We start from the raw sequence: 23192 nt of genomic DNA on the forward strand, positions 1-23192 counted from the left end.
CTTTATAAAGGGGACAAAACAGCACATGCTTTTTTTCTTTTCTTTTTGCACAGAACATAAGCCACATTCTAGATACCACATAGCTATTTTACAGCCACAGAGAGAAATGTTACAGAGTTCAGAAACATAGAAAGCCAGAAAAGATCCAGGTCACCAGTGCACAGGTTATTTAAAAATTAAAAGAGAAGCCAGCAGTAAAGGCACACACCTTTCGTCCTAGCACTTGGGAAGCAGAGGCAGCCCGGGTCTACAGGGGGACTTTCAGAACCGCCAGGGCGACACAAAGAAACCCTTTCTCAAAAACAAAACAACAAAGAAACAACCCCAACCAACCAAAACAAGAACCACAACAAGAACAACAACAAAAGAATCAAAAGAGAAAAGCCTATGTGAAGAGCACAGGTCCTAAAATACAGTGACCAAAAAGATGGTTAGTTGTTCATACAGGAAAAAAACAAACACTGGATAATTATTAAAGGAAAGAAATGTGATGAACAGAAGCTGCCACAGTGATGTAAAAACTTGAGAGCCTCTCCTTTTCCGGCTGGAACCATGGAGGCTGTTCCAGAGAAGAAGGTTGCTGGTGCACCAGAAACCCTTAAGAAAAAGGTTCCTGCTGTAGTTGAAGGTGAAGCGTCTCAGGAAGACGTTTGCCCTGAAGACACTTCGAAAGGAAAGGCGGAAGCTCATCTATGAGAAGGCAAAGCACTACCACAAGTACAGGCAGATGTACCGGACTGAGATTCGCATGGCCAGGATGGCAAGGAAAGCTGGCAACTTCTATGTGCCCGCAGAACCAAAACTGGCGTTTGTCATCAGAATCCGAGGTATCAGTGGAGTAAGCCCAAAGGTCCGCAAGGTGTTGCAGCTTCTTCGCCTTCGACAGATCTTCAATGGCACCTTTGTTAAGCTCAACAAGGCTTCAATTAACATGCTGAGGATTGTGGAACTGTATATTGCATGGGGGTACCCCAACCTGAAGTCCGTCAACGAGTTTATCTACAAGCGGGGCTACGGCAAAATCAATAAGAAGCAGATCGCCTTGACAGACAATTCCTTGATCGCTCGGTCTCTGGGTAAATTTGGCATCATCTGCATGGAGGATCTAATTCATGAGATCTATACAGTTGGGAAACGCTTCAAGGAAGCAAATAACTTCCTGTGGCCTTTCAAATTATCTTCCCCACGAGGTGGAATGAAGAAAAAGACAAGTCACTTTGTAGAAGGTGGAGATGCTGGCAACAGGGAAGACCAGATAAACAGGCTTATTAGACGGGTGAACTAAGGTGTCGCCCCTGGTATTTTTGTAATCTGGTCAGTTAATAAACAGTCACAGCTTGGCAAATTAGAAAAAAAAACTTGAGAGCCAAATAATGAATCAGTAGATTCCTAGGCTAAATAAGAGGATTTTCACAACTCTGAGAAGATTTTATGTATGAGGTTACTTAGATCTTACTACAGTGTTCTCTGCAGTCTTGTATTCTGGTTTACATGAAATAATGGCAAGATATGGGTTAAAGAAACATGTAGAAAATGACACAGGCAATTGCCACACAGATAGATGGTATGGAATATATCCAGTTAACTCAGTCACCACCCAGAGGAATACAGTTATGAAAGACTCTGAGGCTAAACTGTAAGTTCCTTTATAACATTGGTCAGTCTAGGAAAGTCCGACAGTGCATTTGAATATATAGGCAAAGATGTGTCTAATAGATGTGGCTTGAAACTACTAGAAAACATGGAGAAAAGAACCAACGATGAGCTGGAATACTGTGATCAGGGCACACTTAACTTAGAGTCTGTTGTGACCAGGTCAGAGGGCACACTTAACTTAGAGTCTGTTGTGACCAGGTCAGAGGGGACACTTAACTTAGAGTCTGTTGTGACCAGGTCAGAGGGGACACTTAACTTAGGGTCTGTTGTGACCATGTCAGAGGGCACACTTAACTTAGGGTCTGTTGTGACCAGGTCAGAGGGGACTCTTAACTTAGAGTCTGTTGTGACCACGTCAGAGGGCACGCTTAACTTAGGGTCTGTTGTGACCAGGTCAGAGGGCACGCTTAACTTAGGGTTTGTTGTGACCAGGTTAGAGGGCACGCTTAACTTAGGGTCTGTTGGTATTTCTGGTCTCTGAGAGGAATTTACTGCAGATTGGCACTGAACTCATTTCAACAAAAGAAAAGATACTGGACAGTAAGAAGAACTATATTGAAAAGATAGCTCCCACCCCTTTAAAGAAATAAATACTTGCATGTTAAAAACTGGTATGCTCTACAAGTTAATGAACAAACCGAAAACCCCTAAAGACCATGAGGGCCCTTCTGCAGAGAAACTAAAGAAGACAGACTATGACGATCCATACAGAAGTTACAGGCTACCAGCACTGGATTTCAGAAGCTACAATTACCAAATAAAGGAAATGACCCTAGATTTAGAGTACAAAATGAAACACCCTATTGCTTAAAGATGCAAAAGAAAAAAACATAAACACATCCACACTTTAGTTATTTGTATGGCTGGTATATGCCATTTAAAACATTTTTAATAGAAAACTCATTTATAAATCAATTTATAGAAGATCAAAAAAAATCAAAGATCAATGTTTATTCCAACTTTAACTATAAATAACTCAATGAAACATGAAAAGGTCCTCTCTCCTGCTTTCCTCCAGCGTCTAGGTCCTCTGTTCTTTGCCTTTTGGAGAAAACACTGCATTGTAAGGCTGCCGTCTTTTGGGACGAGGACTAAGATCGAGATCTTCCTTGATATAACCTGAAAAATAAATTTAGGATGACTTTAGAACAGTGTACTAGGAACACACATTTCTTTCAGCAAGGATGACCATGGTGCCTCATGTCTGTGATCCCAACATTTAAGAAGGGAAGGATCAGGTGTCCTAAGCCAGCCTGGGCATGAGATCCTATCATACAACCAAACACACAACTCCATCCAAGTAGCAAAGACACCAGCGTTTCTTTCAGTATAGATCCATTACATATTTAACTTGTATAATGTCTAATTTTCATGATGTTTACGATTTTTAGCTGTGTGATTCTGGTGAATGATTTCACTAGCTAGCACCAGAGTTTCCTCATTTATACCAAGAGAGGAAAAAAAAAAAGCAATAAAATGTATAAAATGGTCAGTATCCAGGATCTCAGTTCTCAAGCTCCTTCCAAGTAGCTTCTGCTACACTGAGCGATGGAGACCTGCAGAAATCAAATCACTTGCTCCAGTTCAGAGAACTGGGAGAGATGAGAATCTTGCCCACACTCTAACCTAGTACCAGAGTTCTCAGGTGGCTCTCTTTGCCTGCCCCCCCCCCCCCCCCAGGTTTGTACATGGGGACATACTGTTAAATCTAAACTCTACTATTATTATAAATTCCAGTGATTCCCCACCCTGCAAAGACTTTTGTGGTAGCTATTTCATAGGGTGAGAAGTCTTTGTGTTCTCCACACTCAGATTCTCCCAGGGAATCTCCAGTCATAATTTTCAGGGGAGGACTATGATGTGGGCCAGGCTAGTAGGGCAAACAATGGCTGTAGCTTTATCTGATTCTAGGACTAGGAGGAAAAATGATGTCAATGACTTTGTTATTTCCTAGAGTTAAACATACGGAGCTTCTCCAAAAGTGGGGATGACACCTACAGGTGTGAGTCACAAGCAGACCTTCATGAGTTTGAAGAATACGCTAAGAGGGTGAAGCTGAACTGAAAGTCTAGCTGGTCATTTTATCACTTGATATTTATTCATTGTTTTATCTTTCTCTGGGTAAAAGTTTTAAATATTAACTTAATTACAGGCTTAAGACCAAAAGGCTACAAATAAGCTAAATGTCATAGACCTCATAGCCAGGTTATAATCTGAATGTTGTTATATTTGCCAGTCATATCAAGCAAACTCAGAATAACCATTTGCCTTAGCAGCATGCTGCTGGTGACAGTGAGGAACAGACACCACTGTTCCAAGAACTAGCTCTTATGATGCACAGTACATAAAAATGCCCAATGTGGAGGAACTGCCTGTACGTCAACACCCGTAAGGTTGTTTACTTAAGAGTCATCCTGACAGTATAAAACTGCTTTCTGAAATCTGAATGACGAGCCAGGCATGCATATATATATATATATATTCACATCAAAATGATTATAAGCAATGTCTAGTCTCAAGTCAAATACCAGAACAGTGGAAAAAAGCCTTTCCCATTCAGGATTTTACTTGTATGTTATAGAAACAGCACTTAACTTATAGCACAGGAAAAAGAGAGCTATAGAGAAAAGGTTAATATTCAGATTTAAGTCTATACAATATTTAAAAAAAAAAAACTAAAATACTGAAATCTATATTCCTACCCCTTTCCAGACATGTCTGAGTCGAAGGAAAACCAACTTCCCAGAAATTCTCTGGTGTGTTAGGTGGAATGTAGCGAAATCGGTGTCTTGAGCAGGAAGCCAATTTCTTTTCTCTTTCTTCTGCTGGCAAATCTGCATAATACTAACAATAACAACTGATGAGTTTTCCACTTAGGGATAATAACCAGAGTGGCATGTTTACTGATTATAAACTAGAAGCCAAAAAACTATTTAAATTTAACATTATAAGAAACGAATACTTACTGATGATACTGTAGTAGTAGTAATAGTAACAAAGTCAGTGGCGATTCTGTGAAATACTTGCTGGTAAGTGAGAAGCAGCTTGTATCACAATGTGAATCAATGGACCATTTCCTTTATCCATAGAGGCTTGCACTGACAACTGCCAACCCTGCCTGGCATACCTGGCACTGAGCTACCCCTTGGTCTGGGCTCTACTTAGTTAGCTGAGAAGACACTGAAAGGTACTGGTAGAATACTGAAATGATTTAACTTTTTTCCTAAAAGATCATTAGGAAAAAATACGAAAGGTTTAATAAGAGATAAGAACCAAAAGAAAGGGAGAATGTGGGGTAAGCACTTCTGAGGACTGCCTTTTTGCTCAAGTTCTAAATGGTGAAGTGTGTTAAGGAGGGCAGAGTGACCTTCAACTCCAACAGATGGAATCTGGGTGTGTACCTGATGATGTTAGTGGAGACAGTAAGTGAATGTGAAGGGAAACAGTCTGAAGGTAAAATCAGTGGGGTTTGCTGAGAGATAAATCAATGATATGCGCAAAAAGCAGTGAATAACTAGAATCTTTCTTCAAAAAGAAAATTAGGAAAACAAAAAACAAACCAAAAAACCAACCCAGACATATAAAAGAAGTATAGGAATTGAATGCAGGAAATACATTTGTTTTACACATGTGACATTTGTGGTTCCCACCTTACACTTTCACAATGTATAGAATAGACATTGGGATTAATTTACAGACAGTAAGCTACAGATTAAATTTAAGTTCATAAAATTTGTACTTTAATCATTTTTTTTCCCATTTAAAAACCTCTTTTACAGTAAATAACTAACAGAACTAAATAAAATGAAAGAAACAATCATGACTGGACATCATGAAAGGAACTGATCACTGACAAGGAAAACAGTAACAATGTTTGTGCTATGAAATTTCAAGATATAAGTGGTTTCATTTGTACTGATGTGCTGGTTGTTTATTTATTTTTTAATCAACTCAATGCAAGCTAAAGTCATATGGGAAGAGGAACCTCAACTGAGGAAATGTCTCCACCACACTGCCTGTAGGCAACTGTGTGGGGCCTTTTTTTGATTAATGGCTGATATGGGAGGACCTAGCTCATTGCAGGTGGGGCCACCCCAGGGTTCCATAAGAAAGCAGGCTGAGCACCCATGGGGAGCAAGCCAGTAAGCAGCACCCTCTCTGGTTTCTGCTTCAGTACCTGCCCCTAGGAAACTGCCTTGAGTTTTTGCCCTGACTTCTTTCCACCATAATGCTTTACAATAGAAAGCAACTATGGCAACTGTCAAAATTGTTTTTCAAAACAGGGTTCCAGTCTATATTTCTGCTGTAAGAGCATATTTTTACCAAGTCCTTATTGTAATCAAGTCATACTTTCACAGGCTATTTTAATGTGTTTTGATTATTAAATTTTAAAGATAGCAGTTAATAAGAAAATTTAAAAGAGGAAGGTAGATGTTGAGGCAGGCATGTGACAGCTGATAGTGACACAGAAAATAAAAACAGCACATTTTAAGATATTAAAGAACCTGTCTGGGACAACATATTAATAGGATAGTTAGTATTGACTTCTTCAGCATAAGACAGCCAATGCAAAAAGGTAAAAATGTAAGTGTCTAAGGATGAAGGCAATCTTTTTTTTTTTTTATTTTTTTTTTATTTTTTTATTTTTTCAAGACAGGGTTTCTCTGTGTAGCCCTGGCTGTCCTGGAACTCACTCTGTAGACCAGGCTGGCCTCGAACTCAGAAATCCACCTGTCTCTGCCTCCCAAGTGCTGGAATTAAAGGCGTGCGACACCACCGCCTGGCGGCAATCTTATTTTTAATAATTTGTGATGAAAAGTGTCTCAAAGAAAAATGGGGCTTACAGTGGTACTGATGCTTTAAAAAGTTATGGGTACACATTTGTCCAGATAGTGAAAAGAATAAATGTTAGTTTCCTTCTGAAGTATCATTTTCCCCTAAATGGTACATGTACACGAGCATTTGCAAGTGACTACAAAAAAGTGGCACATAATGTCCCAAGACAGTCATAAGAATTAGGATGTAGGGTACCTGCCAAATGGCTCAGCGAGTTATTGCTGCCCACCAAGCTGGATGACCTAAGTTCAGTCCCCAGGAATCACATGATGAGAAGAGAAAACCAACTCCCACAAGTGATGCTCTGACCCCACACCCTCACTGTGGTACACATGTACCCAACTCCACATTAAAGTAAATAAATGCAATTTAAAATAGAATTAGGGTTAGGCCTCAGGCTCTAGGACAAGTTGGGGGCTCTCTCATTTTTAAAATCTATTTATTTATAAATGCTGGTCCTAGTGGGTACATTCCTTATTCTCTCTATTACTGTAGTGAGCAAAGTTTCTGAATAGAAATAGGATCTGTAGCTGTGATTTTTAAATCAGGCACTTATGATCTACAGAATCACACTTCAAAAGAAGTGCTTACATTAGTACTTACAATTTCACATTCTTTACATGTGTGCCCAAGCAATTTCCTTCTCTCTTCTTTTTTCCGAACTACCTCAATATGAGGAAAATTCTGTATGCTAGTTTCTCTGGAGGGAAAAAAGGAATTGAAAGTTAACCTGTTTGTTACTAGGAAGATGTTTGGTTTAAAATACTAATTTAAATTGTAAGAATTTGAAGGAGAAATAATTCCCCCAAACACTCATTTTATTTGAGGTATTCTTCTGTGTATTAGTAAAACAAGTGATTCTTTAAAGTATTTATTAATTGTCTACTATATGCCAAGTGTTATCTAAGATGACTGTTTAATTGAGCACACAAAGGAACAGGTTTCACTGTGCCCTTTCAGGCACCATTTTTTATTTGTCCCTTTCTGCTCTTGCTCTCTCTGTCCCTCCATTCCCCTCATTTCCCTATACTTGCTGGCCTGGCCCCTTCTTCTCTGCCAACTGGCCCCTGCTGCTCTCCTGTCACAGGCGGTTCACTCTTTCTGTTTCCCCATTCCTTCCTCCCTTCTTAGTTGAATGATTTGTATACACACATACAAATTTAAATCTAAGTTTTTAGAAGACAACTACACGACACATTCTAAACACTTGGAAGCATGGAAGATGACTTTTAAAGTGATTTTCCTTGGGGACATATCTACTCTTCAGGGTATTTGGATATCATATCCCTTTAATTGGAAAGCATTTTTCTTCAAAACCAATTTTAAATAACTCTATTTCCAACTATACTGAGTTATAGGTCCCTTCTGTATTTTAACTTTTAAGAACTCCAACTTAAGAGTAATGTGTGAATTAAAAAGGGGAGAAAATGAATGGATAGATAAAACATTGGGTAGATACAATATTTTTTCAAAGAATTTATGAAACCTAGGTTTATGTAGAATCCATTTTTGCCATATCCTTTCCCCTGAATATAATATATGCAGCAAGAAATTCAGTAGAATACTAACATTCATAGCAAACCTCAAAGGAAGCGTCACTTAAAAGGTTAGTAAGCCTGTGCCCCTCACACAACACAAAAACAGGTTACTATTTGATGTACGATAGATACTGTCAACCTGACAGAAGCTAGAATCACTTAGGACATCTATGAGAGACTACCTAAGTTAGGGTTAGCCTCTGGGCATGCCTAGGACTACTGATCAGGTTGAGGTGAAAGACAGACCTTAACTGTGGGTGATACCATTCCATGGGGGCCCAGACAGTGTAAAAGGAGAGTGAGCTTATTGTTATCATTCACCCTTCTCTGCTTCCTGACCTGGGATGCAATATGGCAAGCTACCTTCCATTCCTGCTGCTGTGAATTCCCCACCATAATGGACTATATCTTAGAATTGTGAGACAAAGTAAATACTTCCTCTCCTCATGTTACTTCTGTGAGCTATTTTGTCACTAAGTTTTAAAATATGAGTAGTTTTAGTTCTGAAGCTAATGGGTAGCTAAGGAAACAGGAAGTGGATAAGGGTAGAATGACGTCTCTGTGATTCTAGCTTCTGTTAGGTTGACAGTATTGTACATCAAACAGTAACCTGTTTTTGTGTTGTGTGAGGGGCACAGGCTTACTAACCTTTTAAATGAGACAAGTAACTAGTCCCCACGGTTTTCTAGAATTTTCAGCAAGAGAAGCAATCATGATAATGAGACATCATTCTACCCTTATCCACTCTTCCTGTTTCCTTAGCTACCCATTAGCTTCAGAAATAAAACTACTCATATTTTAAAACTTAGTGAAACTCTACTAAGAAATATTTAAAATAGAAGGTATTACTCTGAATTGTCACACTAATCTACGACTCTGTCTCAAGATACAGAGCAAAGCTATTCACTGTATCATTAGATGTACTAGCATCATGGTGAACAAACGTGTTTACTGCTAGAGAACAAGTCACAGTACAGTCATATGACACACCTAAAACTATCATTATTATAGTTCAACTAATCCCCAGGAATGCAATCAGATGAAAAGCAGTAAAGTAGAAAAAGGTTTATATAACATCTATCACTTGCTGAAGGGTACCTGTACACACAACCGTGTGTGTGTGTGTGTGTGTGTGTGTGTGTGTGTGTGTGTTTGTTTCTCACAGGCCACTAGAGGGGGAAGATTCCCTGGAGCTGTAGTTATAAGCAATTGTGAGCCATCTGATGTGGTTGCTGGGAACCAAACTCAGGTCTGCTAAGTCAATTAATTCCCTAGCCTCAGCCAAGAACATCTATGAGACACAAGGAAGCTATGGAAGATGTATAGGGAACTGTTTGTCCCAGGAGGACTGGAACAGCTGTGGATGAGTCAACTGTAGTTAGACAACAGAACTATGGTAGTTCCTCATTTGTAGCTTCATTTTCTGCTGTTTGTTACCCAGGTCTAAAACTATTACATGGACACTTTCGGGACTAAATAATGTAACAGTTTTAAATGTATGAAGTTCTATGTATGTATTATGTATGTATGTATGTATGTATGTATGTATGTATGTATGTATATAGAAGCCCTGCACCACCATGCTCCATCTTGCCCTAGATGGATATGATCCCTTTATCCAGTATCTGACCTGTATATGCTACCCATTCGCAGTCACATGGAGATCAGACTGGCCATGGCAATGTTTGTGTTCATGGCATCCTTATTTTACTTCATAATGCCCCTCAAATACAAAAGCAGTAGTGCTGACAATTTGAATATGCAAGGAAAAGTGCTGTAAAATGCATCTTCTAAATGAGGTAAAACCTTTTCATAAATATGGGTAGAAAAAATGTTGCACATACAGGATTGAGTACTATTTGTGATCTCAAGTAGCAGGACGAGTCTTAAATATATTACACTACTTTAAGGACGCCCAATGTAACTAACAGAGGCAAAACCACAGCAGGTCCTCAAACTCATGAGTGTATGAAGCAAATAAAACAGTGCCTATTTACATTTGGGATTCTGGGATTCATTTCTTTGGAAAATAACAAAGAAAAAGAATTAAAAATGTAATGACAAAATGTCAACTTATTTCTTTTAGAGACTCATAAGAATAAAAAACAAAACAAAACAAAATCATTTTGGGCCTGGTGTGCTGGTTGGGCCTTTAATTTGAACACTCAAAAGACAGAGACAGACATCTCTGTGAGCCAGAATTATAGATTATAAAAATTCTCAACAGAAATGAAACCCCCCTGGCTGATGAGATAGATGTTCAGCAGATGAAGGCACTGGCTTTCAGACCTGACAACCCGACTGTGACCTGTAGGACCTGCAAGAAGGGAGGGCGCCTGATCCTCCAAGAGGCCCTCCCCAGTAATACATAAATAAGTGTAATTAAAAATGAATAACTGACTAAGTGACTCATTTTGAGAACTTCATAAAGAAGAAAAAAAGTGTATGTTTTTTGGAATAAGTATTAGGTCTTAAATTTACTTTAAAAATTTACAGAATATAACTCAAAGTAACAAAATTTACAATTTTTGTGAAAAAGGCAGAAAGTAGCACTGATGATCAAAATCTAAGTTGAAGTTTATTGTTCTGAGGACTCAAAAGTCCTCTAACCTGAAGCCTGGCAACCTAATGCTCATGACCTGGTATTACACATGTGAAAGTAATAGTTCAACAAATCCCCAAAGTTCAAAATAAAATAAAACAAAATGAGAGAGTATGTTACCATACGGCAGAGAAAGCATCACTGTTGTGGAATATAAGTAGCACTGGTAAGCCTTGCTTTTATGTCAGGTTGGCCTCATTCTCAGTCTGTTTACGGTACAGGGTAAGGCAGCGAGCGTGCGTGCCTGCTCACGAGGGCACAAGTGGAGGTCAGAGGTGGACATCAGGATGCCCTCAGATGCTCCCCACTCTATTAGTTCTCTGAGAATTTCACACAATTTATTCTGATCGATTCCAAGTGGCCCTCTTCCCTACTCACCCAATAGTGTCCTCAGTTTTTGAGACAGGTTCTCTAATGCAATGATTTCTGTTAAACTGGCCAGTGCTGGGTTAATTAATGAGCTGTGTGCCATCCCTCCATGCCTGGCTTTCATGAGGGTGCTGGGGAGCTGAAACCAGGTCCCATGCCTGTTAGGTGAGCACTGTACTCACTGGCCTTATTCTCAGGCCCCACGCCCCATAAATAATTTTTTTTTTTTTTTGAGATAAAGATTCACTGTGTAGCCAACCTGGTCTCAAACATGCAGTTTTGCCTCAGTCTTCCAGTGCTGGTTTTACAGATGTGAGCCTGGCTTTAAATGATTCTTTTTTTGTTTTTGTTTTTCATTTTGACACAGATTTTTTTTTTAACTACATAGTTTTGAGTCTCCTTATAAATTATTTATTTTAATCAAAGCAACAATTAAATAGCTTACAGACTGACCAAGACAGGCCTGTTGTATTTCTGATCACATTGGTGATATAAAGTGAGACCTACTTACCTCTCCTTATCTTTAACATATGGCTCCACAAATGCTTTCTGCTTGATTCCATCTTGTTTATCACTGTGTACTGTAAACAAAACAATAATTTCATACATATATAACTTGATGAGAAGTGACTAGTTTGCTTGGAAAACTCCTATTGCACGCACCAAACTTGCCTTGATATTAATTTTCACACCTAAGTCCTGGGGGCAATTCATTTAAATTTTCTACTTTTCATCTACATAAAGGTGATGATTATCTTACCTTAGGGTCATTAAACTAACAATTATATTTCAGGAAATATTTAATTGATTAATTAATTAATTTTGAGATAGGGTCTCACTATGTGGCCTTGGCTGGCCTCAAATTCAGAGACCCACCTATCTCTGCCTCCCCAGTGCTGGGATCAAAGGCATTCACCACCATACCTGCCACATGAAGTATTTTAGATTAATGGAACTATCTAGATGTCTGTTATTATTTGGCAGGAGATATCAATAGAAATTTTTTAGTTTATTGTACTTATTTGCTTTATTAATTTGTTTTTAATGCATCTCTAAGATAGGTCATGATTTGAAAAATTAAGATATTAAAGAATTTTATCAGAAAATTGATGACAAAACTTAACCATTTCTATCAGTTCTGATTTTCCTGTTATTTCTGTTTCTGATATACAGGAAAGTCCTCTTGTGTTTCTCTCCCACCTCTCCCTCAATACTAACTGATTTCTTTACCTCATAGCTTGTTTTGAATTACATACTAAAAAATTTACAATTTTTTAAGATCATTTTTATTTTCTCAGCTTAGCAAGTTGTACTTGCTTCTTGATGAATATGTTGGCTGTTTTCAGTGTTAAGTTATTATAAATAGTACTGTTAGAAATATTTTTTCAGCTGGGCAGTGGTGGTGCATGCCTTTAATCCCAGCACTTGGGAGGCAAAGGCAGGCGGATTTCTGAGTTCGAGGGCAGCCTGGTCTACAGAGTGAGTTCTAACCCTATGAACAATCATAAGCATAAGCACAACTTTTTTGTTTTCACTTTTCATATATATATATATATATATATATATATATGAATCAAATGCTGTGATAGGTACAAATTTAATTCTGTACAAAACTGATATGAATCTGTGAAACTGTTTTTGTTTTATGGTCCTCTTACCATCAGACCCCAGTTGGTCCTCACCCTAATACTTGGTTGTCTGTGTGTTTAATCATCCCAGAGAAATGTCCCAATAACATTGGACACTTTTTTTTTCATACGCTTGATTATTCAATTATCTTTTCATTGAAGACTTTCTAGCTGAAAACATAGTATAATTCAATTTGTGTTTAAAATAAGGTCATCCTGGTATTCTGTGTAAAATTTAGGAGGCATGCATAGAATAGATGAAATAGCAAAGGTTTTTAGATCGGGACAGAGAGAAGTAGAGTAATGTTATGTACACTTAGGACAATACCTCTGGGGTAGTAGACTGGGCATGAAAATTAGGAGAAAAATAAAGTCAAACATGACCCCTACTTCCAATTTCAACCCCTGCTTCTTGGGCTAAATCTCCTTCTGGAACTAGCTTTGTGTGTTCTTCTAGGTAAGAAAGACTCTTTATAGACTTTTTCCACATGGTAGGCAAGCCACTACCAACATAGCAAACAATTCCTATCTGTTTTCATACATTTTCTTATACTTCTGTGATTTATTCTGATACTATAATGAGTTTGACATTCAGAGTTTTATTATGATGTGTGTCTGTCACAAAACAATGACAATAGCTGCAAATGATATATGACATTAATTCTGATTAGTAATAAAAAATGAAGTATGTAAAAACTGATTCTCACATTTCTAATTTTAGCCCCTGGGTAGATGGGTACTGGACAGATAATGAAACCTGGAGAGTCCAGAGAACATAAAATCTGGGGTAGTTAAACAAAAATGTACTGAGTGGTAGTGGTGCATGCCTTTAATTCCAGCACTTAGGAGGCAGAGGCAGGCAAATCTGAGATCAAGGCCAGCCTAGTCTTCATAGTGAGTTCCAGGACAGCCAGGGCCACACAGAGAAACTGTCTCACAAAACCAAAATCCAAAACTAAATCACAACCAACCAACCAACCAACCAACCAGAAAGAACAAAAAGGAAAAACAAAACTTTGTAAGTTGACTGTATCAGGGTCTAGACGCTTACAAACACGCCATAGAAGATTCTAGTCTGCAGCTTTGGGGAGAGTAGAACAGTGAGTATACAAAACATCTTCCCTTGTTTCCCAGAACTATTTCTTTCCTCCCTCATTCTCACAGTGTCATCTCAATTCCTTTTGCTGCTTCGGTTAATCTCTGTGTGTTCTCTCTCCTGTATTTCCTATTGTATTGTGTTTACTGTGTGTGGGTACATGTGTGTGGCACTACCATGACTGTGGAGGTAACAGAACAAATCCTGGGAGTTGGTTCCCTCCTTCTACCATGAAGACCCCAAGGATTGAACTCAGTAGTCAGGTGCAGCCATAGGTACCTTTACCACCGAGCCATACAATTGGTCAGCTCTGCTTACTTTATGTAGCTGTATCCTTTGGGTTAGAGAGATGACTCTGCCACTAAGGTGAGGCTATATCCCAAAGGTTAGAAACCTGAAGTTCTTTTCTGCTTCTTCAACACCTTGGTATCCTACTCAGTATCATAGCTTTATGGAGTATCTACTTTCTGTAAACTTCTTGTCCTCAAATTATCTTATTACTCTTGATTTCTTGCTCAAAGTCTACATACACTGACTTCTTACTAACAGATCCGTTCAAATGTCTAGCAAACAAAAATCTGTCAGAATGAGCTTTTGATATTGTTCCCTAAATTTTCTTTTTCCTATGAGGAAAATCAGTTAAAACTTTAGCATGTGAGTTGTGAAAATGAGAATTTAAACCTTATAATTTATCCCTATGGTTGAAAAAATAAGAAATTACTTGGTAAGAAATAAATGGAATATGGCTCAGATATTTATAGTTTAAACTGCTAAGGCACAAAGGTATCTAACAATTATCCACAAATACAGAACTGGGACTCACCAGAAGTCAAACATAGGAATATAGATTTATACTTGTTTTCAGTAATGACCATGAAAGCTGTGAGCAAAAATGCAATGTGACATTAAACTTTCTCATACTTTTACTATATATATGTGTGATGGTTTGTGTATGCTTGGCCGAGGGAGTGGCACTGTTGGGAGGTGTGGCCTTGGAGTGGGTGTAGCCTTGTGGGTGTGGGCTTTAATATCCTTGTCCTAGCTGCCGGGGAGCCAGTATCCTGCCTTCAGATGAAGATGTAGAACTCTCAGCTTTTTCTAAACCATGCCTGCCTGGACACTGCCATGTTCCCACTTTGATGATAATGGACTAAATCTCTGAACCTGTAAGCCAGCTCCAATAAGATGTTGTTCTTTATAAGAGTTACCTTGGTCATGGTGTCTGTTCACAGCAATAAAACCCTAACTAAGATAATATGTAAACATATATATATATATATATATATATATATATATATATACACATATATATATAAAATTTCATATGTATATATTATAAATTTCATACACACACACACGAAATTTATACTACCAAACCAAGATTAATTTCTTAGTTCTAATAAATATTTCAGTTGTGTCAAATGTTGGCATAAAGAAGTGCTCATAAAGAGATATAGGTTAACACTCTGAACTTCTTTTTTTTAATTCTTCCATTAGTCTGAAATTATTTCAAATAAAAAATAATCTGGGAGAGAAAGCTCAAGTGGTTAAGAGTTAAGTGGCTGCTCTTCAAGAGGACCCAGGTTTGATTCCCAGCACCAACACGGTGATTCACAACCTTCTGACATTCCAGTTTCAGGGGATCCAATGTTATTTTCTGGCATCCATGGGCACAAGGCACATACGTGGTATATAGACACATACACACAGGCAAAACATACATATACATAATTTTCTTAATAATTGAAAAAGAAATTTATATAATAAACATGAAACTTTTGTTACTATTTTTAATCAATCATAAAGCTTGATGATTTAGTGAACTCAGTATAATAGAAAATACACAATTAAAGAGAAAAAAGACGTACTGTTTAGTTTCTTTGTGGTGTCAGACAGTTCTTCATCTGGTACCTGGGAGAAGCTATCTGTCAAACAGGATTCATATTCTTCATGTGTTGTCCGATCAAACATATCTTCCAAGCTATCATTCATTTTTATGTCTCCATCTATACAAAAAAGCATTGGCTTAGCAGCCAGCAAGTATTGGCCTTCTCGGAAGAACAGATGCTCCAACGTTTTGTAGTAGAGGGACTGTGCAGGTGTTCAGCGGTCTCTATAAATTGGCTAAGTTTTAGAAGCTATGCTTTGTGCTTCCCACAATTTTAGTTAACTCAGCCATTCTGGATTTCTGACAGGGTTGAAAACTTATACCCTTATAGCCAATTCTGGCTATTTATCTTGAGAGAAAAGATTTGATTGGATGGTTTTCAACTGACATTCATTCTAAAGCCAAGGAAAAAGCCAGGTTCAGAACTAAGTGTTTTAGTTAGGATAGATGACAGAGGTTCTGGTTAGTCAACAAAATGATGGACTGGGTATTAGGACTATCTTGTACCTCACTGGTACAAATTGGTATAATTATGCTCTAACTGTATTTTAAGAGAAAAGTTTTATTTTAACAGGAAGGGTGATATGTAAGAGAAAAGAGTTTTTTAATTGGACAAAAAGGGGGAAATGTGACAGAAAAGAGTTTTTTAATTGGACAAAAAGGGGGAAATGTTGTGGATAGCCCTAGCCTCTTGTCATGGTAATTCCACTCCTGGGAGGGGCTGCGAAGGAGAAGTGAATCTTGTGAACCTTCTGTCCAATCGAATTTGTTAAATAAAGGCTAGAGCCAGTGATTGGGCAGTAGAAGAGGAGTGGGAGGAGCCAGAGGTAGGCGAGGAGTCGGAAGAGCCATTGGGGTAGTTGGCAGTTGGGGAAAGGACAGAAGATGAAGAAGATCATGACCTAGGAAACTACAAGTTGTAAGAGATCTCAGAGCTGGGGAATAGAGTAGTTCAATGGTAAATCTGCCCAATCTAGGCTTGCAGCATACATTTGTAATTAATTGAGTTGTGTCTTCCTTGACTGGACTTCCTTGGGCTAGAGATTTACCATAACAGTGATATGTAGGAGGAGCTTAGGTGGGAGGAGTACTGAGAGGAAGAGAAGAAGTAAGGAGAGGAGGAGAAGAAGGAAAGGAGAAGTTAGGTGATGAGAGAGAGAAAGAGGGGGGAGACAGGGAGGCAGATGTTCGTGTGTCTCCACCAGTCAAAGATAGTTGATATATCTAGGTTGGGTAGTGGGTTATACCTCTGATTGAGCATTACCAAACTTATAAAGCCTTTGATTAACATTTTTAAAAAAGTATATAAATACAAAAAGGAAAAGGGGGCATGGGATAGGGGTTTTCTAAGGGGGGGATGGGGAAAGAGGATGGCATCTGAAGCGTAAATAAAATATCCAATAAAAAATGAAAAAAAAATAAAAAAAAAGTATTGGCCTTCTATGCAATCCAATATGAAATGTATTAATAGTGACCATATGACCATAAAATGATGTCATAGGCTTTTACATGTGGATTGTAAATTCCTTCAAATAGATGGATATAATGAAGTGCTTATAGATACACGTGTAAAAGTGATTCTAATTCTAAGATCATTAGTTTTATGACAACATGCCAAGAGAGAATGTTAAGTGGATGACAAACCTTAATACATGTAATGGAGTGTTTAAAGATACTTACCCCCCAAAAAACCACAACTATACTATAGACTTCAGATCTAGGTGTAAACAGTGTTTTACTGAATATGGAGTGAGTTGGAGGCAGTCATGGACATGCTAAAAAGATGATTCTAAGAATAGTAGCTATAGACTGTAGAGTTAAAAGAGTGGAACTCAGGGACTCAAATTGGGTAACATACTATAATTATATAATTAAGTATTTAGAGACCTTTAAGTCAAGATTCTTTCAATGGGGCTTAATTCTCACAAGAGGCATATGAGGTAACAATAAACTCCTAGGTCCTAGTAGTTACTGTTCATTTACAGATTTTTATGTGTGACTTCAAGTGTTGTCCTATGAAAAGAAAGCTAGTTTTGTTACTTCATGGGCAGGCCCTGGTGATACATGACAACTCTTCATGTTATGTGCCTCTATAGGTAGACATGCTGCTAGGATTAGTGCCCATCTAGTTGTTGCCTTGTCGTTTAGAAAAATCAAAATTTTAGCAAAGAAATAACAAATTCTTCTTACTACAAAGGGGTAGATGCTCCTGATTTGACTAAGTCCTCTTTTGCTAGGGGCAGAATGTAAAAGATTAACTCATTATATATACTTCCTTTTCTTAGTAATAATTTGTAAGTCTATTATTCTCTTCAGATTCTCCCATCTTATCGAATTGCATCAGAAAATAACTGTAATTCTAAAAAGGCTCTTGAGAGTCACCTTTGCACTACATACTAAAATCAGTCGACACCAGAGATAGCAAACATTTTTCTAAAAAAAATTACACAGGGAATAGTTTAGGTTCATGGAGCCATAAAGTCTCTACCACTTAGCCAACTGTGGTCTTGCACAATCACAGGTAATACACTCAACAAACAAAGCCACATTACAATAAAATTTTGTTTACAAACTAGCTACTGGATAGACCTTGAGAACCCCTGAAGTGAACTAAATTCCTGAGATAAAAGTCACTGTGGCTAAAAGATTTCTTTCCCCTTAAATAACCAAACTGAACTCTCCTAAGGAAAAACATAACATTGACATAGCTGGAGGTTGGGCATAGTAATCAAGGCTATAATGTCAGAACTCAGGAGGCTGAGACAAAAAGACTGCAAGTTCAAGACTAGCCTGAGCTACATAGCAAGACCCCTTTCTCAAAAATCTAAAAACCAAACCACTCCTAACATTACCAAAGAGGGGAAAAAACAATTTAAAATAAATACTGAAAATTGGTACACTTAGACGATGGACTATTATTCAGCTCTTAAAAAATAAAATTATGACATGTGTAGGTAAATGGGTGGAGCTGGAAAACGGTCATTTAGAGCAGTGGTTCTCAACCTTCCTAGTGCTGTGATCCCTTACTACAGCTCCTCATGTTGTGCCGACCCCATCCATAAGAGTACTTCATCGCTACTTCCTAACTGTAATTTTGCTACTATTATAAACTGTAATATAAATATCTGATATGTAGGATATCTGATATGTGACCCCAAAGAGGTTGTGACATGCAAGCTGAGAACCATTGATCTAGAGTATGGTAACCCAGACCCCCAAAGACAAATATTTTGTTTCTCTTATATGGAGATGTTAGCTTTTAAGACATCAATATACATGCTACAATCCATACGTATAACCATAGAGGTTAGGTACAAAGTAAGGGACTATTGTGGAAGAGAACATTTCCCAAGGAAAAGGAAATAGAATATATTGTTATGGAGAGATGGGGTTGGTGGGGGACAACAAACAAGGGGAACTGGAGTGAGGGGATTAAATGAGGGGGGACAGAAGAGGGGTGAGGAATGTCAATGAGAACAGTAAGGGCCACTTGAGGGGTCATATGGAAACTTGTTACTGTAAAAAGTTTTAAAAGTATATAATATACAAAAGGAATCTAAAAGGAAGTCACCAAATAGTGGGAAGACACTGCCCAAATAGACACCTTATACCACAAACGAAACCTCTAGTGCCAAGAATGGATTATAAACGTCAAACATCTCAGGCTATTGCCAAGGCTACTGGTGGCTCTCCATAAACTGATGGTAAGTACCTATGGCTCTAAGTGAAAAAAGATGATACTTATGTATCTCAACACACATGGGGAAGTCAAGCAGGTACCTGACTGGAGGCTTCACCCCTACCAGCTACTGTTCATGGTAATGGAAGGTAGTCTGCAAGCTACCAGAGGAGAAAGTAATCATCAACCCAGCTACAAACCCTGTGACCTTCAAGATATGCTGCCATAAACAGTGTGGGTGGAACTATCCCTGCTCTGATTGTATGTAAGGCCCTTCCATGAGATGGAACCCAGGCCCAACACTGCTAGGGAAGCCAAGAGTCTGGATAGGTCATGGGCCTAGGGAAAAACCAAATACTAATGTTGTAAGCAATAAAATAACTAAACTACATTTTGCTATACTCATGTCTGGGCCTTGCTCACCCATCATCACAGAAGCTTCCTCTTGGAGTAAATGGGAATTAACACAGAGGCTTACAATGGACAATGTGCAGAGTGGAGAGACTTTGGAGCATTCAGTCCTAAATGAGATACTGTCATTAAACACTTCCCCTTAGTGATCAGAGATCTATGTGGAAGAGGAGATGGAAAGACTGTAAGAGCTAGAGCCAACAGATGACTTCAAGGAGAGAGCATCTCTCCGACACCCTGGGACCTACAGAGGCAGTGGCAGCAGGTAGAGAACCTGCCTACACAGGTTCAAACCAGATGGGGTCCCAGCACTGAAAGGAGAAGCACAAAGGCTCCCTCACATAATCAAGAAGCTATCTGCAGTTGACAACCACTTGCAAAGAAAAAATTAGTTTTTGATAATGGCATCTCACTGGGTATTTTAACCACATTTTGGGGTAGGCCCCATGCCCAGCTGTAGTCAGTCAACATAAAAAGAACCAATGGTATTTTTTGTAGACTTTTTCGTATTATATAACTTTGGGCAATTTTTGTCTTATTGGTCTATTGCTTGTACATTTTAGTTTTTGTTGCTTCTTTTTTTGTTTTGTTTTTGTTTTTTAGATAGAAAAAGAGGGCATGGACTTGGGTGGGTGAGGAGGTAGGGAGGAGCTGGGAGGAGCTGGGGGAGGGGAAGTGTGATTAGAATATACTATATGGAAGAAAAGCCCCAAAGTCTAGTTTAGAAAGTTACTGCACTTATTACTATAATTATATGACTATACATCTCATCCCACATTTGATTAAAGTAACCAAAATCAAGGCAAATCTTACTTGGACTTTTTTCTTTTTGCTCTTGTTTCTTCATTTTTAAAAGCACGGTTTCACTGACCAATGTACAGTCCATGTCCACTGTTTCTCCTCCTAATCGTGAGTGACTGCTATCCTAAATATTTTAAAAATCCAAAAGTTTAGCAATTATTCCTTCAGTCTTATATCTGCTTTTAACAACAAAAAGGGTTAACTCTAATAAAATTTTACTATTTTATATTTTTGTTTTTGTTTTTTAATTTTCTTCTACAGGGGAGAGCGTGAACACAGTTCACCACTACCACAAATCACCCAGTTGAGTTTCCCCGCATTTGGAGAAATCGCACATCTGGAGTGCAATGGATAAGCCTTGCTCTGGGAAAACTACCTTTGTGATCATGGCATATCCCCTGCCAGGTAAGTGTTTTGTTTTTTCAAGACAGGGTTTCTCTGTGTAGCCCTGGCTGTCCTGGAACTTGCTCTGTAGACCATGTTGGCCTCAAACTCACAGAGATCTGCCTGCCTCTGTTTCGTGAGTGCTGGGATTAAAGGTGTGTGCCACCACCCAGCAAATTTTACTATTTTAAAGCTTTAAGTTATATTCACTTTTGTATCTCAGGAAGAGATCTAGATTTTCTTGCCAGTAGAATATTTTAGCCTCAATACATAAACAGTCTGTATCAATGTGAGGAAAAGAAGAACTGTGGCCAAGGACCTGGAGATTTATTCACCATTCAAGCCCTCATGCTTTACCTACCTTCTCTAATCTGCCTTGCTGTAATAAACTTTCATGCTCATGACAAGTAACTTGAATAATCAAATTTGATTTTTCCACAGCTATGTGTAACTTTAATAAACTATATAATTTCCTAATATGCCACAGAGTAGGAGAATTTCACAAATTATATAGAACCTGAACACAGAGCAAACACATTTCTAGTACCATTTAAAACAAAAACAAACAAGCAAAACAACAACAACAACAAACCAGACAACCTCCCCCACCCCAAGTAACTGGGAATAATGATCCCAGCACTCATGAGGCAGAGGTGGATCTCCTTAGTTCAAGGCCAGCCTTGTCTACATAGTGAGTTCCAGGACAGCCAGAGCTACGTAATGAGACAGACAGATAGATAGATACACACACACACACACACACACACACACACACACACACCATTTTTTAAAAAAAGTCAAATGGGAAAAAAATTAATGTCTTAACAGTACTTTTTCTTCTTTTTCTAAAAGGTAATCAAGGTGCTAGAGGGATGGCTTAGTAGTTGAAAGTACTGGCTGCTTTTGCAGAAGACCCAGGTTCAATTCCCAGCACTCATATGGTCATTCACAATTTGTAACTCCAATTCCAGGGGATATGACTCCAACTTCTCACCTTTTCAGGCACCATTAGGCAAAACTCATACATACAAAAAAATAAATACATCTAAAATCTAAAAACATTAAAGGTAGTCAAGCCATGATGGGATGGTGGTACACACCTACAGTTCCAGCACTGGGGATGAAGTAGGAGAACAGTAAGTATGAGACTAGTCTGGGTTGTACAATGAGATCCTATCAAAAATAACTGAGGACAGAGGATGGATGCTTTTTGATAAAAATAAAATCACTTGGAATATGCAACTAATTTTTTTGTTATTTAAAAAGACAAAATTAATGCTTATATCAAAAGCCTTTAAAAATCAGAAAGTATTATTAACCTTTCAAAATTAGCATTGTGTTAGAAGCAAAGGTATTATTTCTGTTTCCTGAGAGAATACACACAAGTGTTAAGAAGTTACTATCTTGAGCTAACAAGATGACTCAGTGGGTAAATGTACCTGTCACTAAGCCTAACAACCTGGGTTTGATCCCCAGGACTCACATGGTAGAAGAAGAGGACCTGAGGGTTATGGTCTGACATTTACATGTATGATGTATAATACACATGGTGTGCACTAATGTGTACACACAATCACATGCACAGCAAACGAAATGTATAAAGAAGAATTTCAAGGAGAACCTGGTAATTCACTAGAGTAAGAAACAAATGAGCTCTAGTTGTAGTTTCTCTACTTACCTTTGTATCTATTACAGTAACATCCATTTTATACTGAGACAGGTCTGCTCCTGGATCCACACTCCACTGGATATTTTCAAATGACATATCTTGGAAAAAGGAGGGTGGGGCAGGGAAAGAAGCACAAATTAAAAAGACTTTTTTTTTTTTTGCTTTAAAGGGGGCCCACAGAATAGAAAATGTTATGCAATCACCTGTTTGATGAAGGACATCTAGGATATCTAGAACATATATAAAGAATTCCCACAACACACACTAAAAAATAAATATCTGCAAGAGAGATGGCTCACTAGCTGCTCTTGTAGAGGACTTGGGTTTGGTTCCTAGTATCTATACGGAGGCTCCTACCTGTCTATACCTTCAGTCCCAGGGGATCGAACACACACTTCTGACATCTGGCACGTACAAGGTGCAAATATGCATATAGGCAAAACAATCATATGCATAATATTTAACAATCTTAAAAAATAAAATAAATAAATACCCCAATTCAGAGTACACAAAGAATCTCACCAGACAGTTCAAATGGCCAATAGTCATTATGAAAAATGTACTCAATATACCTAGCTATCAGAAAAATGCAAGACAAAATGATATTGTTCACATCCACAAAGACAGCTAGACAG

At 38.2% G+C, this 23192-nt stretch overlaps 1 protein-coding gene and 2 pseudogenes across 5 annotated transcripts in view; 1 reads left to right on the plus strand and 2 right to left on the minus strand.

Annotated features, from left to right (window-relative positions):
* Nucleotides 1–537: 537 nt before the first annotated feature.
* Nucleotides 538–1345, plus strand: LOC117719891 (large ribosomal subunit protein uL30 pseudogene; annotated as a pseudogene).
* A 1157-nt stretch (nucleotides 1346–2502) lies between these two features.
* Nucleotides 2503–23192, minus strand: part of Rbbp8 (RB binding protein 8, endonuclease) — an 86649-nt gene continuing 65959 nt past the window's right edge. For all 5 annotated transcript variants that reach the window (XM_076912991.1, XM_034518293.2, XM_076912988.1 and 2 more), the window contains 7 exons: nucleotides 22567–22655; nucleotides 20517–20628; nucleotides 15594–15731; nucleotides 11513–11582; nucleotides 7096–7192; nucleotides 4359–4500; nucleotides 2503–2775 (listed from right to left, as the gene is read on the minus strand). In XM_076912991.1, the coding sequence (XP_076769106.1) occupies nucleotides 2678–2775; nucleotides 4359–4500; nucleotides 7096–7192; nucleotides 11513–11582; nucleotides 15594–15731; nucleotides 20517–20628; nucleotides 22567–22655 (746 nt within the window). In that variant the 3' untranslated portion in view covers nucleotides 2503–2677. The remainder of the gene's footprint in view (nucleotides 2776–4358; nucleotides 4501–7095; nucleotides 7193–11512; nucleotides 11583–15593; nucleotides 15732–20516; nucleotides 20629–22566; nucleotides 22656–23192) is intronic.
* Nucleotides 20763–20917, minus strand: LOC117720270 (U1 spliceosomal RNA; annotated as a pseudogene).

The sequence above is a fragment of the Arvicanthis niloticus genome, chromosome 14, assembly GCF_011762505.2.
Source record: "Arvicanthis niloticus isolate mArvNil1 chromosome 14, mArvNil1.pat.X, whole genome shotgun sequence".
NCBI lineage: Eukaryota > Metazoa > Chordata > Mammalia > Rodentia > Muridae > Arvicanthis > Arvicanthis niloticus.